Raw genomic sequence first — 13,271 nt, 5'->3', positions numbered from 1 at the left:
GCAGCAATTAAAAATCCTTCAGTCTCTGCTTTGGGTCCTGAGCTTCTCAGCCATTGCTGGGATTTTTCTCTGTCTATTTCTTTCGCATTTAGTTTAGCCCAGTATTTACCATGTATTATTATTATTATTATTATTATTATTATTATTATTATTATTATTATTATTATTATTATTATTATTATTATTATTCCTTCATTTGCACAGTGGTGCTCTTATTGATACTGGAATCGTTTGAATGATTCCTTATTACATTATGTAAACTCAGTCATTATTTTGTGCAGGATATTGACTGTTCCCTGAAATACTGTCTTTTGCAATGTCGTAAGGCTGGAACAGGCTCCAATTGTGTCAAGGCTTTCCTGAAGGTTTTTCGTCACAAGTCTATGTACTCCAATCACAACTGGTAACATTCTCGCTTTCATATTCCACATTCTTTGGACATTTAATTCTTAAATATGTATACTGTACGATTTTCTCGTTTTATTTACCATTGATGTAATTGGCTCCTGGGCAAGCTACACCGATCAACAAACACCTACTTACAGTACTTTTCGCCACCAAAGTTATGTCTAACCTAGTATGTTCAAGAACCCCAGCAGTACGGATTGCAAAGTCTTACAAGAGTTTTCCTGTCTTATTTTCTAGAACTTTCTCTGATTTGTGCAGTTATTATTTCTCGGTGATTAGAAAGCCGTATTCCTTGCATAAAGACCATTGGAGGTGCAAATACACTTTTACATTCCCTCTGTGTAAGCATGTCACAGGCACTCACAATGTGTGTCATACTTTCCACCTTCTTCCCACGTAACCTACATTTATTTATTTCATCTGGGTTAAATATATATTCCTTATCGAGTTTGTGTTTAACGCTTGGTCCTGAGGAACCACCAACAAACTTTCTGTCCATTTCAAGATCACTTGTTGGCAACCAATTCCACGAAGATTCTGCTTTTACATCCTTCATTTGTTTTCCGAATCGACCGTACCCTCCCTCGTACTCAGATTCTCAGCTAGCAGCCTTTGTTTGTAATTTTCGTTTTACCTTCAGTAATCTCAATGCATAAGCCTCTGCTTTTGGTAACATATCTTAAACGTTGTTCTCTACTGCTGGCCAAATACAAATCTAAAGACATGCTTTCCCTAGCCAAACAATCTTTCACTCTTATAAGTCCACGTCCTCATACGTTCCGCGATGTAAATAGCCTTATAACATTTGCTTTTGGGTGCAATGTATCTTTGTCAACAATTTTCTTTCACATTAACCTATCCAACTTTTTTTATCTCTTCATTGGTTCAATTCAAAATAGCTGCACTTTATCTAATAACTTGCACAGCCAAAATTTTGGTAGCAATAATTAAGTTCTTCCCATTCAATTTTGCTTTCAGTTGCAGCTGTAACCTGTTTAAATAGACGTCGTCTACATTTCCTTCCTCATATAGAACTTTATTCAGCTCCTAAATGCCAAGCTATTTGTATCCACTATCCTCAGGGTCACTAATTAAATATCCATCCGGTAACTCAAACCCCACTACTAAGTACATGCCTTCCTTTTTCCTTCTCTTTATATCTGTTCATACTGAGGACTTCGCGGATAATTCCTGCCGAACCTAGTAAACATGTACAACAACTACTCCCAGTTTAAGATCAAGTTTTTCAAAATTTGTTCTCAGATTTTTCTGTCAGTTCCCAATACCCCATAATAAGCAGCAGTATCATGTGCATGTTAAATTCTCCGTTCCAAATGTTGATGATTTTTATAAATTTTCATTTCTCTTTCTCTTTTTTTATCTCATATTTCAAATGGAAATGTCACGTCAATTATTTTTTATATATACCCGGGCCTATTCCCCATTTATTTAGGAGGGGATAGTCACAACAAGACACACCAGGCATTCCATTCATTTCCCAGCTGAAAGAGGAGAGCACCGTTCTATGCTCTGGTCAAGGCATAGAACGCAACCCCCAATATCAGCAGCGGGGCCCGACAGCATATGTCGGTTTACCCCGCTGCATCATTTTGATTCCGTACCACTTTGAGCAACATCAAATTCACCCCCCCCCCCACAAACACTCTCCATGCTTTCCTATCATTTATAAACTCTCTTGCCTCTCTCACTCCAACACTTCTAACCACCAAAGCTTTCCTCACTCCATCCGTCCACACAAACCGAGGTCTGCCTCTGGTTCTGTTGCCTACCACTTCTGCCTTCATCATCCTCCTTACCATCCACTCCTCATCCATCCTCTCCATGTGGCCAAACCATCTCAACATTCGTCTATCCATTTTGGTTGTTAGTTTTTCTCTCATTCTTGTTTGCCTTCGCACCTCCTCATTCCTCATCCTGTTCATCCGTGTCACACCAACCATAACCCTCAGACATCTCATCTCAAACACATCTAGTCGCCTCCTTTCCGCTTTTCCAGCCCCCACGTCTCTGCACCATATAACATTGTCGGCACGAAGACGCCCTCATACACAACACAACTCTTTTCGCTTTCATACTTACCCTTTTATTTCTCAGCATACCTTTCACAACTCCAAGTATCTTACTCCCCTCCCTCACTCTGTATCCCACTTCCTCAGCCAACTCCCCGTCCATCGTCACATGTGATCCCAGTTACTTACAAACACTCACCTCCTCTAACATCTCACCATTTATATTCACATCCGTCCTACCAGCCATTCCATCTCTTGAACATCTCATTACCTTCCTCTGAGCTACATTTACTTTCAGATTCCTCCTCTCACACACTCTTCCAAACTCTATCACCAGTCTCCTCAGTTGCTCTTCCGAATCCGCCACCAGTGCTGTATCATCAGCAACCAACAACTGGCTCTTTTCTTTTTCCAGACAACAAGAAAAAAGTCAATTATAATACGTATAATTTGTTTTTGTCAACGACAGGATATACGAAATGTGTTCGAAAAGTATCTGACTTTAGTTTTTCCCTTCAAAGCTAATACCGCGTAGGCAGATTCCTTTGGGTGGGAGATGATTCCACCCTTGCTTCGCATGCGAGAAAAGTTTTGCTCCAGTAGACCGCATCAGTTCCCTGTTGTTATGCCAACGTTGGATTTTCGTTTTCACGCAACATGACCGAATGCATAGAGCAGAGATATTGCATCAAGTTTTGCTAAAAGCTTGATACTCAAGCTCAAACCACCCGCAAAATTCAGCAGGATTTTGGTGATGATACTATAGGAAAAACTCAGATCAAGAAGTGGTACAACCGCTTCAACTACGGCCGCTCCTCAGTGGAGAGCGAGGCAAGCTCAGGCAGGCTATCCACAAACCAAAACGAGAAGCCAATTGAGAAGATTCGGCGAATAGACATGGAAGATCGTCGAGTAATAATCCAGGAAATTGCTCGTGAAGTGGGAATAAGCACAGGCTCAGTGCATTCCATTTTAACGGAGGATTTATGTATGCAGAGAGTGACAGCGAAGTTCGTGTGCAAGGTGCTGGTGGAGCCACAGAAGCAACGCAGACTTATGAAGACCACCATCGCTGATGATGAAACATAGGTTTATAGTTACAACCCGGAAACCAAGTCCCAGTCCTCCCAATGGAAGCATCCATTATCACAAAGGCTCAAAAAAGCACGACAGGTTCGCAGCAATGTGCAGGTAATGTTAACTTGTTTCTATGACACCCGTGGTATTGTACATCATGAATACGCACCACAAGGCCAACCAATCAATAAGGAATACTACCTGGAGGCTTATACGTCGCCTTCGCGATGTTGTGCCTGGAAAGCGACAGGACTTGTGGGCGGCAAAGAATTGACAACTTCACCATCACGATGCGCTTGCTCATTCCGCTCACATAATCCAAGCTTTCCTCGTCAAGAACAACACATCACTTGTTCAACAGGCTTTCAACAGGCTTTCCCGACTTGGCACCGCATGACCTCTGGCTCTTCCCCAAGCTGAAACCCACACTGTAAATAAAACGATTTGAGTCGTGAGATGAAATTATGAGAAAACGACGGTGAAGTTCCGTATCATTCCATAGAAGGCGTTCCGCTGGAAGAAATGTGTGAACTCTCAATGGGAGTACTTTGAAGGTGTTTAAATAAAATTTGTAAAATGTACAAAATTGTTGGGGTTTTTTTATGCCCAAAGGTCGCATACTTTTTGAACGAACCTCGTTTACTTCTTTCACTTTGTATAGGAAAGTCGCACAACAACCTCTCCTAATGCAATAACAAAGAAATCAATATCCTCATCGTCATTATCATTATTATTGTTATTATTAAGGCGGCGAGCCGGCAGAATCGTTAACACACTGGACCAAATGCTCTGCGGCATTTCTTCCGTCTTCACGTTCTGAGTTCAAAGCCGCAGAGGTCGGCTTTGTCTTTCATCGGGGTCGATAAAATAAGTACTACTTGAACATTTGGGCTCGATGTAATTGATTTACCCCTACCCATAAAACTGCTAGCCTTGTGCCAAACTTTGGAACAAATTATTAAGGTGGAGTGCTAACAGAATCGTTAGCACGTCTGTTAAAATGCTTGGCGGCATTTCTTGCGTCTTTACGTTCTAACATCGAATTCCACCATAGTCGACTTCCATCCTTTCGGGCTAGATGAATTAAGTACCAGTTGAACACTGAGGTCGATGTAATTGACTTAACCCCGCAACTAAAATAGTTGGCCTTGTGCCAAAATGAGAAAGAATTATTATTAACCTTTGGTTTGGCTGTGCCTCACGTTGATGAAATTATTTGTTTACTGTAGAAAGTTTTGGTTGAAACTTTAGATAGAGGCCCCTACTTTACGAGATACTATCTAATTGTGGAGTAAAGGGCACAATATTTGTAATATTTATTTACTTTCATCTGTTTTCTTTTCGCCTGTTTGGAGATGAAGTGACGACAACATCCACCAACAGATTTAACGAAAAGTTAGCGAGAAATTCTCGTGCTACTACAAACTTGCACGAGAAAACCAACAACAACAATAATACATGCAACAGCGACAACAACGCAATAGCAACATCAACAACAACAACAGCAACAAAAGCAACAGTAACAGCAACAACAACAAAAATAACAACGGCAAAGAAGTGTGTCGTCGGGTGACTTCACAGGCAAGCAATCGTTTGCTGGTATGCTGGTACTCAGTACCTCTAACTTATCCTAAACAACAAGGATGCTCGCAAAACAGCAACAGGGGAAGTAACCCTCTACTCACGTTATTTTGAAATTATTAAGAGTGAACTTAGAAACATATAAACTCAAAATTCCATGGACACCGAGTCACCTGTTTCCTTTCCTCCGTTTTCTCTATCTACAAACACGGCAACTCTGAGAGTGAGGTGTATAAATGCCCGTGGTCTGGGATCATCCTGGAGGTAGTGTCATTTACTCGATGACCTCAGGTCGCTAGGTTCGGATGTCATAATCAACAGCAAGTCCAGGATTTCTGACACACGCGCCATAATACCTACTTTCTGCGATTTTGAAATCTTCGCATTTCTTACTCAGCCCGGAATGGGGCGGGACGGAGCGGCTGTGTTGTTTCAGAAAGGCCTAGGCCTTGAAATATGGTCGATGTTTTTGGACCTGGACGATAAGTTTTGGTCCTAGTCGTGAACAATAATGAAGGTGGTGCCTTCAAACTAGTCAAAGTGATTGCCTGACTGAGAGAGGCGACTGGATTTTTTCAGACCTTTGACGGCTTTCCTGAGATCATCCCGTCCTTTAAAGCCAGCGAGAAATTGGAATGATATCTTGAATGCACATCTGGGTTACGTGGATCTGACAGAAGAGGTGGGTATAAAAGCCTAGCAACTGTACTCAATCGTTTCCAATTGTTTGATAGGTACCGACTAGATTATTGAATCTCTCCATATGGACAGGAAGAAAGAGCATCGGATCATTTATATCGTATCCAAATAGTTTTCTATAGCCAATAGAAACGGTAAGCATAGATTATCTACAAGTCGAAGTTGTCGGTCACACGCACAACAAATCAGGGACCTAGATAGTTTTATAGACAGAGGCTCGGCAACTGGAAGCTGAACTCAGAGACCGGATTAGAAAACTAGTTAAGAGGGACTTGGCAGGAGTAATCGTCAATAACCGATTGTGGTTAGCCCTAAAAATGACTATTAGATCAGAATCGATTTGGTTTAATAAGGAAATAGGGATAGGGGATTTTGAGTAAGGAAATAGCTAGTTAGTAACTTAGAAGAAACGCTTAGAAAAGGCAAAGTGCTGGTGGCAGGATGGGCTCTTGACAGATTCTTCAACGCTAAGCACGAAGGCTGCCTTACCAAAGTTATGATACGTGCTCTGTTTCATGAGGAATAAAAGCTGTTCGATGGGTCCGAGTGGCAGAGGCACAACGTTGCAACAAAGTCACAATTTGGTCTTTGACAGATTGTGAGGGTACGTGCTATTCCATTCCAGGCAGATGTGTGTGGTTTTCCAATGTCACTTCGCTCAAGTGTTTGAGGCAGACGGTAGACTGGAGAGCGGGGTGGAATTTACCGCCTACCTCAGCAGCCTGTCACCGTTCTCGACTGAGGCCAAATACAATTGATGAAATAAGGGAAGAAATGGCTTGGTAGTCTGCTTTACGAGATTTATCTTCATATCCGTGGGGTTCTCTTGGCAACTGCAACTGACAGAAGAACGAGAGAACTCCCAATCCTGAGAAAAGAGATGTGGTGGTGGGGCAGAGAAAGACCTGAATAAGGGGAAATGGTTTTAACAACTTCAAGCCCTAACTCTGCTAAATGCAAGATTTTGGTCAAGGTGTTAACTAAGAGGTTGACGCTTGTCATTGATACTCTAGTAGGTGAGGTACAGACATGTGCCATACCAAGCAGATCTATCCGCGATAACCTTCACCTCAACTGATACATCATAGAAAGTGTGGGTAAAGAACCTGATATGAGAGGAACCCTGATAAATTTAGATTACTCGAAAGATTTCGATGGGGTCGACCATCAATATTTTGCGGCTATTCTGAAGGCAGCTGGTTTCAGGCCTATTTTCGGAAGTCAGATCACGACAATGTACAGTGACATTACCTAGTGATCAGGGTAAATGTTTACTTATCAGAAACGTTCAGCATCATGCGATCGATCCGTCAAGAACGTCCTCTCTTCCCTTCTGTACGTATTGACCCTAGAGTCACTACTGCGGAAGCTGAAGGTTTCGAGGGGTATCCTGCGAGAACTAAGAAAAGGAAGATCCAGGTTTGCGCATACGTACAACGTCACTGTCATAGAAACAGAAACCAAGCACATCGAAGTGATCGACACTACGAGAATACAAGGCGGTAACAGGAGCAAAAAGTAACATAAGTAGGTGGGCCTGCAGCTCGGTACCTAGAGAAGTAAAACCATGCAATTCAACGGTAAATCCATGCCATCCTGAAGTTGTTCCCTCAGTTTCCCATGTAAGCTACTAAATTTCTTTAACTAGTGCCCTTGAACTAAATCTGGTCCTGAGCTATTCCAGTTCGGCATTCTTCCTAACACTTTACTCATTAATGCACTAGATACTTTTAGATCTAGCTGTTTCTCACTAACTACTTTCTTTAACCATACTGCATCTTCATTATGACTAACTGATCTATTCTTTTCTGTTATCTGGAAAGCTTACCTGCTATTGCTATGATACGCTGTTTCAACTCTTCCATGACTATCCCAAATCCTTTCTCTTTGACTAAGTAGTTTTTCACAAGACAAGATTTAAATCTTGTTTCAGAACTTACCTTGTTACCAGGCTTATATTCTACTCAGATTTTGTCATAGAGTCTTCACTTTATTTTCTAATTTCCATTTCAACATCTGTTCCTTCATAATCTTTTCTTGAGGAATACCTATTCTGCCAGTAACTACTCCCCCTCATGCAAAAATCAGTAAAGTTAGTGTCACCTATATTTTTAGTATCTATCATATTGATAACAGAATCTACGTTCCTATCAATATCTAGCAACTTGCTTCTATTAACACCTTTTAATACTAGTAATATTTTTCTTTCTTCTTTACCCACTGCTTCTTTCAACTCATCTAAAATCTTCTAACCTACCTCACTTAAGTCGCTGGTGGCAATTTTCCCTTCTTGATCGGTGGTGCTATTATTTTTTCTTCTAGTTTCTCCTTTGGCTTGAACTGTATCACTTATGTTGGTTGTCTGTTCTATTTCTTGATCTCCCTTTTGCTTTTAGTTCTCTTGTGATTTCTTCTACCCCCAGTTCTGTCATCCAGAATTGGGGATAGACGTCTTGACTCTGTTAATTCAAACAAACCTTTTTTTACCCAAAGTGCTAACATACACTTTCTGTAAGCCCTTACTTTGGGTTCACTTTCCAAGTAGTACTGCATCACCACCTTGTTCTCTTCGCTTATCCATTTCTTTCTCGAACCACTGTCAAGCAAGAGGCCTTCCCTTAAAAATTCAGGCTCATTTACTCTGTTATCACGAGAGTTTGTGGAGCAGTTCTCGTTTTAAGATGCCACATCTTTTGTATTTCAATTTCCAGGTCCTTATATTTACTTAATTTCTCAAATTCCTTTATAGATATATTTTTATCAGTGAGAACACTTACATCTATTAGTCTACAAGTATTGTCTTCCCTGTCTTTGATAATTATGTCTGATTGATTAGCCTGGATCGTTCTGTCAGTGTTGATTGGAAAATCCCAGAGGATAGTGACATTTTATCTTCAACAACTGTCTCATTATTATTATTATCGTTCAGTAGTTTTATTTTTATAACGTGCTTTCACTTCACTACCGAGCGCAGCTCTGTGCGCCTTGGGTATGTGCTGTGGTTTGCTGTGGTGCTCTTATGTTTACTGTATTGAAAGTGTTTTGCGTAGAATGTGTGCAGTACCCAGTAGTGCAATTTTCTGTATGTTATATATATTTGTAAGTCCTGGTGTTTTTGTTATGTACTTGTCTGAATATTTTTTTATTATACCTAAGGCACCTACTATGATAGGAATTGTTTTATTATTATTATTATTATTATTATTATTATTATTATTATTATTATTATTATTACTACTACTACTACTACTACTACTACTACTACTACTACTACTACTACTACTACTACTACTACATGTCAGTCATAAATTTTATGATGAATCTAGCTACAAACCATCCTCGTTCCTCACATGACATAATTTTAAACTATTCTGAAATAATGGAAGAGTGTTACAAATTTATTGTAATTAAGCCTAATCAGGAATAACTCAAACATAAACGAACTGATAACTCCCTTGCATTTACAGAAAATCTCATTAAAATAATGAGAAACACTAAAGTTTCAGAAAAAAATATCGAAGTATTTCAAAGAACAGAGAGATCTAAGTCGAGAATGACTGAACCTATATGGTATTATAAAGGAAATCATATTCGTTATAGAGTATATATCCATAATTTATAGACAACTACTTAGCGAAATCAAAAATGTAATTAACTCGTTGAAACACAAGCAGTGAAGCCAACACTAAAATAATATCAACGTGGAGTCATTTACTTAAAATATATTTAAATGAAAAATTATTATGCATCAGTGACTACGTGGATAATGGCGTTAGTTCACTTGATTTAGAAATACAGGAGCCAGATCCAGCCCGCTAATATTTAACATTCAGAAATGAGACACCTAATAGCTATTACGATCAAACAAGTCGAAACGCAGCGTCGATGTAAATATTAGGGTATTTTTCAACTGTAACGATGATTTAAATATTTCCAAAACTTCTAATCGTATTAAAAATAACATATCGCAGATATTTAATCAAGTAGAAAGTCATATGGAATTCTATAAAATTATAGATAAGTAAACGGTGATATTTAATTAAAAGATAAATATCCAAGCACATTGTTTCATCTACTGTTAAAATAATTAATCATCTAACATAATCGTTACTGTCTTACATTGTTTTTTTGGGGGTTGGTGTTTTTGTCATTTATTATAGCAATGAAACGTTCTATTTCCACTACAAAGAAGATATACTTGTCTGAGTCGTGCACCTACAATAATGTTGTTTATAAAATTGGTGTCAAATTCATGTCTATCAACGGCTGCGACATGTGTTACTGTATGCTTTCTAAAGAAATCATTTGCACAAAGAAAAATTGCAATGGTCAAAGTAAGTGTGCTCTTTTCTTTTAGTGTTATTTGCTGCTGACATTGATGATCTTGACTTTGAGTTCAGCACTTACAATGAACGTATTTCAATGCAAAACAACAAGATTGTAGTCATTGTCATTTGTTATGTGACATAGTTTTTGTTTGATGAACTAAGTTAAACAATAATTCACCTTTCGTGTCTGTCATTTGGCTTCATCTCAGAGACAAGTACATAGGATAGACAGAAATAGATTAAAGCAAGATGAGCTGACAAAATATTTTTAAGGAAGTAAGAAAGCGGATCTTCAGTTCATATTGAATTCGTGTAAAACAATTCTTTCAGAATCAAGACAGAAGAAATCTTACTCAGTATGCCGCTACAATGGACAAATATATATATTTGGACAAACGTTCACAGCAGTAGATAACTGTAATCAGTGCGGTTGCAAGGCCAACGGAAACATAGTATGCACCAAAACTATATGCCCTGCCACAACAACTCAAGGTAATACTAAAAAATGTTTGAGAAATAGGATGCACTGAGCTATAAATGTGATCACCGTTTTATAAAAAAAATTTATTGTTCTTATTAAACTGAGAATATCATTTATTTTCAAATCTGCATAGAATAAAAAAATATATAGATAGAAATCATTTTATATTATTAGTAACACTCCCTAATTTCGTTTGGAAAATTTTTCTGCATTACATTTGTTTCCAGAATCATTTCTAATATAAATTTCTTTAATAAGGTGACCATGATCTTGTTTTATTTGCTGAAAATTATAACAAGTCAGATATACTACTATGAAGAATAATAGAATTTGATATAGAGGTATTATTAGCGGAAGTGAAATGTTTTTAAAACTAAATAAAGAAAAAAAAACGAAGGTCAACAATAAATTTAATGCATCGTTTTTTAATGATTTCTTTTATAATTTCATAATTTTAAAATTTCAATTTATCTCGGTGCTTTCTTGCGTGAAACTAGTCAGTTTCTAACATGATAACTACGCTATGTTTTGGAAGTTAGACCTTAGAATTCCATCAGTGCGTGCCGTATAAAATTATTTGTGTGATATCTGTGAAGTATTATACACATAAAACAATGTATTAACTTGATAGCTCATGTCTTTTCCCTGTAGAGTGTGACATACAACTTCCAATCTTATCAATAAGTAAGGTAAATACCTCTTAAAGTAACCAGAAACTCATAAAACCGATCCGACCCTCCAGTTCCAAGGTACTAAATGGACGAGAGGTAGTTATGTCAATCTATTGCAAGTAGTATTCACATCGGAGGCACAATGAAAGGAGTGGAGCTTTTATGAGCTTAACACCATTACAGTTATAGAACCACAGCTATTTCAGCTTTACGATATTATTTGTTGAACAGATTCAAAATAAACTGTATTTCCTTGCGTTGTCTCTATATTTAAATTTATTTATCATTTTAGTGTTGCCTCTTCCATTAGCTGCATTTCAGGGCCAGAAAACAGATAAACGATTGACGTTTCATGTCTACCTTTTATCCAGATTTCGGATACAACTATACTTAAGATATTGCTTTTCATATGAACTGACTAAAAGCTTATATTTGAGGCAGTGTAGCATATTGAAATTAAAACTCAATTCCTGTAAAACTTTACTTTCAGTAATTACAGTAGAGAAGGGCGACACTTCTGCAGTTTGCCGTTACCATGGAAAAGTATACATATTTGGACAGACATTTATTTCTATAGATAAATGTAATCAGTGCAGCTGCAGGTCCAAAGGAAAAGTGGAGTGTACCCAAAAAATATGCTCCTCACAGGGTGAAGGTAATTTCAGCGCTATTTTTATAAGACATACTAAGCACAATAAATATAATTTACTGTTTACAACTAAATGAAAGAATCTTGTAATTTTAAGTAGTGCATTAAATGTGAAATAGATATAGTTTTGTACCATTGTCATTCAGAGAACATCATGCTACTGATTTAAAAATTGCCTTGCGCTATATTTGATTTTGCAACATTTAGGATTCTTTTAACGAAACGAAAATATCTTGAAGTATAAAATAAAAATAAATTAGAATTAAATTACTTCCTTTAATAGTGATCTAATGAAAATTTATTTCGACTTTGAGATTTGTACTTCCTAAAATGCTTTTCAAAGTAAAATATGAAATGTGTTGTTTTTGTTTTCTTACAAGTCACTAACTCTGGTCGTTTAATCATAATGATCATTTGTTATATTGTGGGTATTTTGTTAGACACGGAAAGAAACAATGTAAACATATTACCTCATTGTCTTACATATACGAGAGTAATGAGCTGAATGTATCTTTTCTTCGTGGGGGTGGGGCGTCATTTGGAGCGTCAAAATTCATACGTATTTCTTTTTCTTTTTTATTAAAAGCACATCTTTTAGAAATTACAACAGAAAAGTTCGACCTTTTCGCTATATGCCACTACAATGGACACGTATATATATTTGGACAAACGTTCCCATCCGTAGATAAGTGTAATCAGTGCAGCTGCAAGAGCAAAGGTGTTATAACTTGTAGCAAGAGAACATGCCCGCCTCCAAGAATGCAAGGTAATATTAAAAGATATTTATGGAATATCTGACACTGAATTATATGTTCATTGCTTTATATAAAATCGTTTACGTCTAGATGAAGGTTTACAGTACTTTTAATTCTAAATTGTCGGACTTATCTTCTTGTTTCCCACTCTCCTCTTTTACTCTCATTATCTGTTGTTAACTCTTTTATTTCATCTATCTTGTCTGTGTCACAAACTGCTCACCCAGTTAATCTCTTGTCTGTTATCTTCTGGAGGAGGGTGCTGTATTCAAAGTTTTATTTAATTTGTTTAAAACATTTATTTTATTTCTTTTTTTTTTTTTTTACAACAGCAACAACAAAAATCGACATTAAAGTAGAGTGCCGCTACAATGGGAAAATATTTGTATTTGGACAGACCTTCATTGCCATAGATAAATGCAATCATTGCATCTGCAAATTCAAAGGAAAAATATCATGTACCAAAGAGAAATGTCAAGGTAATACTTGTTATTTTGGAAGTAAAATATATTTGAAAGTTGTATGCTAAATTATTCTAGAAATACGTACCCATAGCGTACCCATATATATATATATATAAATATATATATAT

At 37.4% G+C, this 13,271-nt stretch overlaps 1 protein-coding gene across 1 annotated transcript in view; it reads left to right on the top strand.

Moving 5' to 3' along the window:
• Nucleotides 1-13,271, top strand: part of LOC106872600 (kielin/chordin-like protein) — a 131,980-nt gene that overhangs the window by 38,180 nt on the left and 80,529 nt on the right. The window contains exons 9-13 of the mRNA XM_052971979.1: nucleotides 9,956-10,129; nucleotides 10,454-10,615; nucleotides 11,766-11,930; nucleotides 12,511-12,690; nucleotides 13,012-13,158. Coding sequence (XP_052827939.1) covers nucleotides 9,956-10,129; nucleotides 10,454-10,615; nucleotides 11,766-11,930; nucleotides 12,511-12,690; nucleotides 13,012-13,158 — 828 coding nt within the window. The remainder of the gene's footprint in view (nucleotides 1-9,955; nucleotides 10,130-10,453; nucleotides 10,616-11,765; nucleotides 11,931-12,510; nucleotides 12,691-13,011; nucleotides 13,159-13,271) is intronic.

Source organism: Octopus bimaculoides, chromosome 11, assembly GCF_001194135.2.
Source record: "Octopus bimaculoides isolate UCB-OBI-ISO-001 chromosome 11, ASM119413v2, whole genome shotgun sequence".
NCBI classification, from domain to species: domain Eukaryota; kingdom Metazoa; phylum Mollusca; class Cephalopoda; order Octopoda; family Octopodidae; genus Octopus; species Octopus bimaculoides.
The sequence above is the reverse complement of the archived record's forward strand: the minus strand, read 5'-3'. Positions and strand labels throughout refer to the sequence as shown.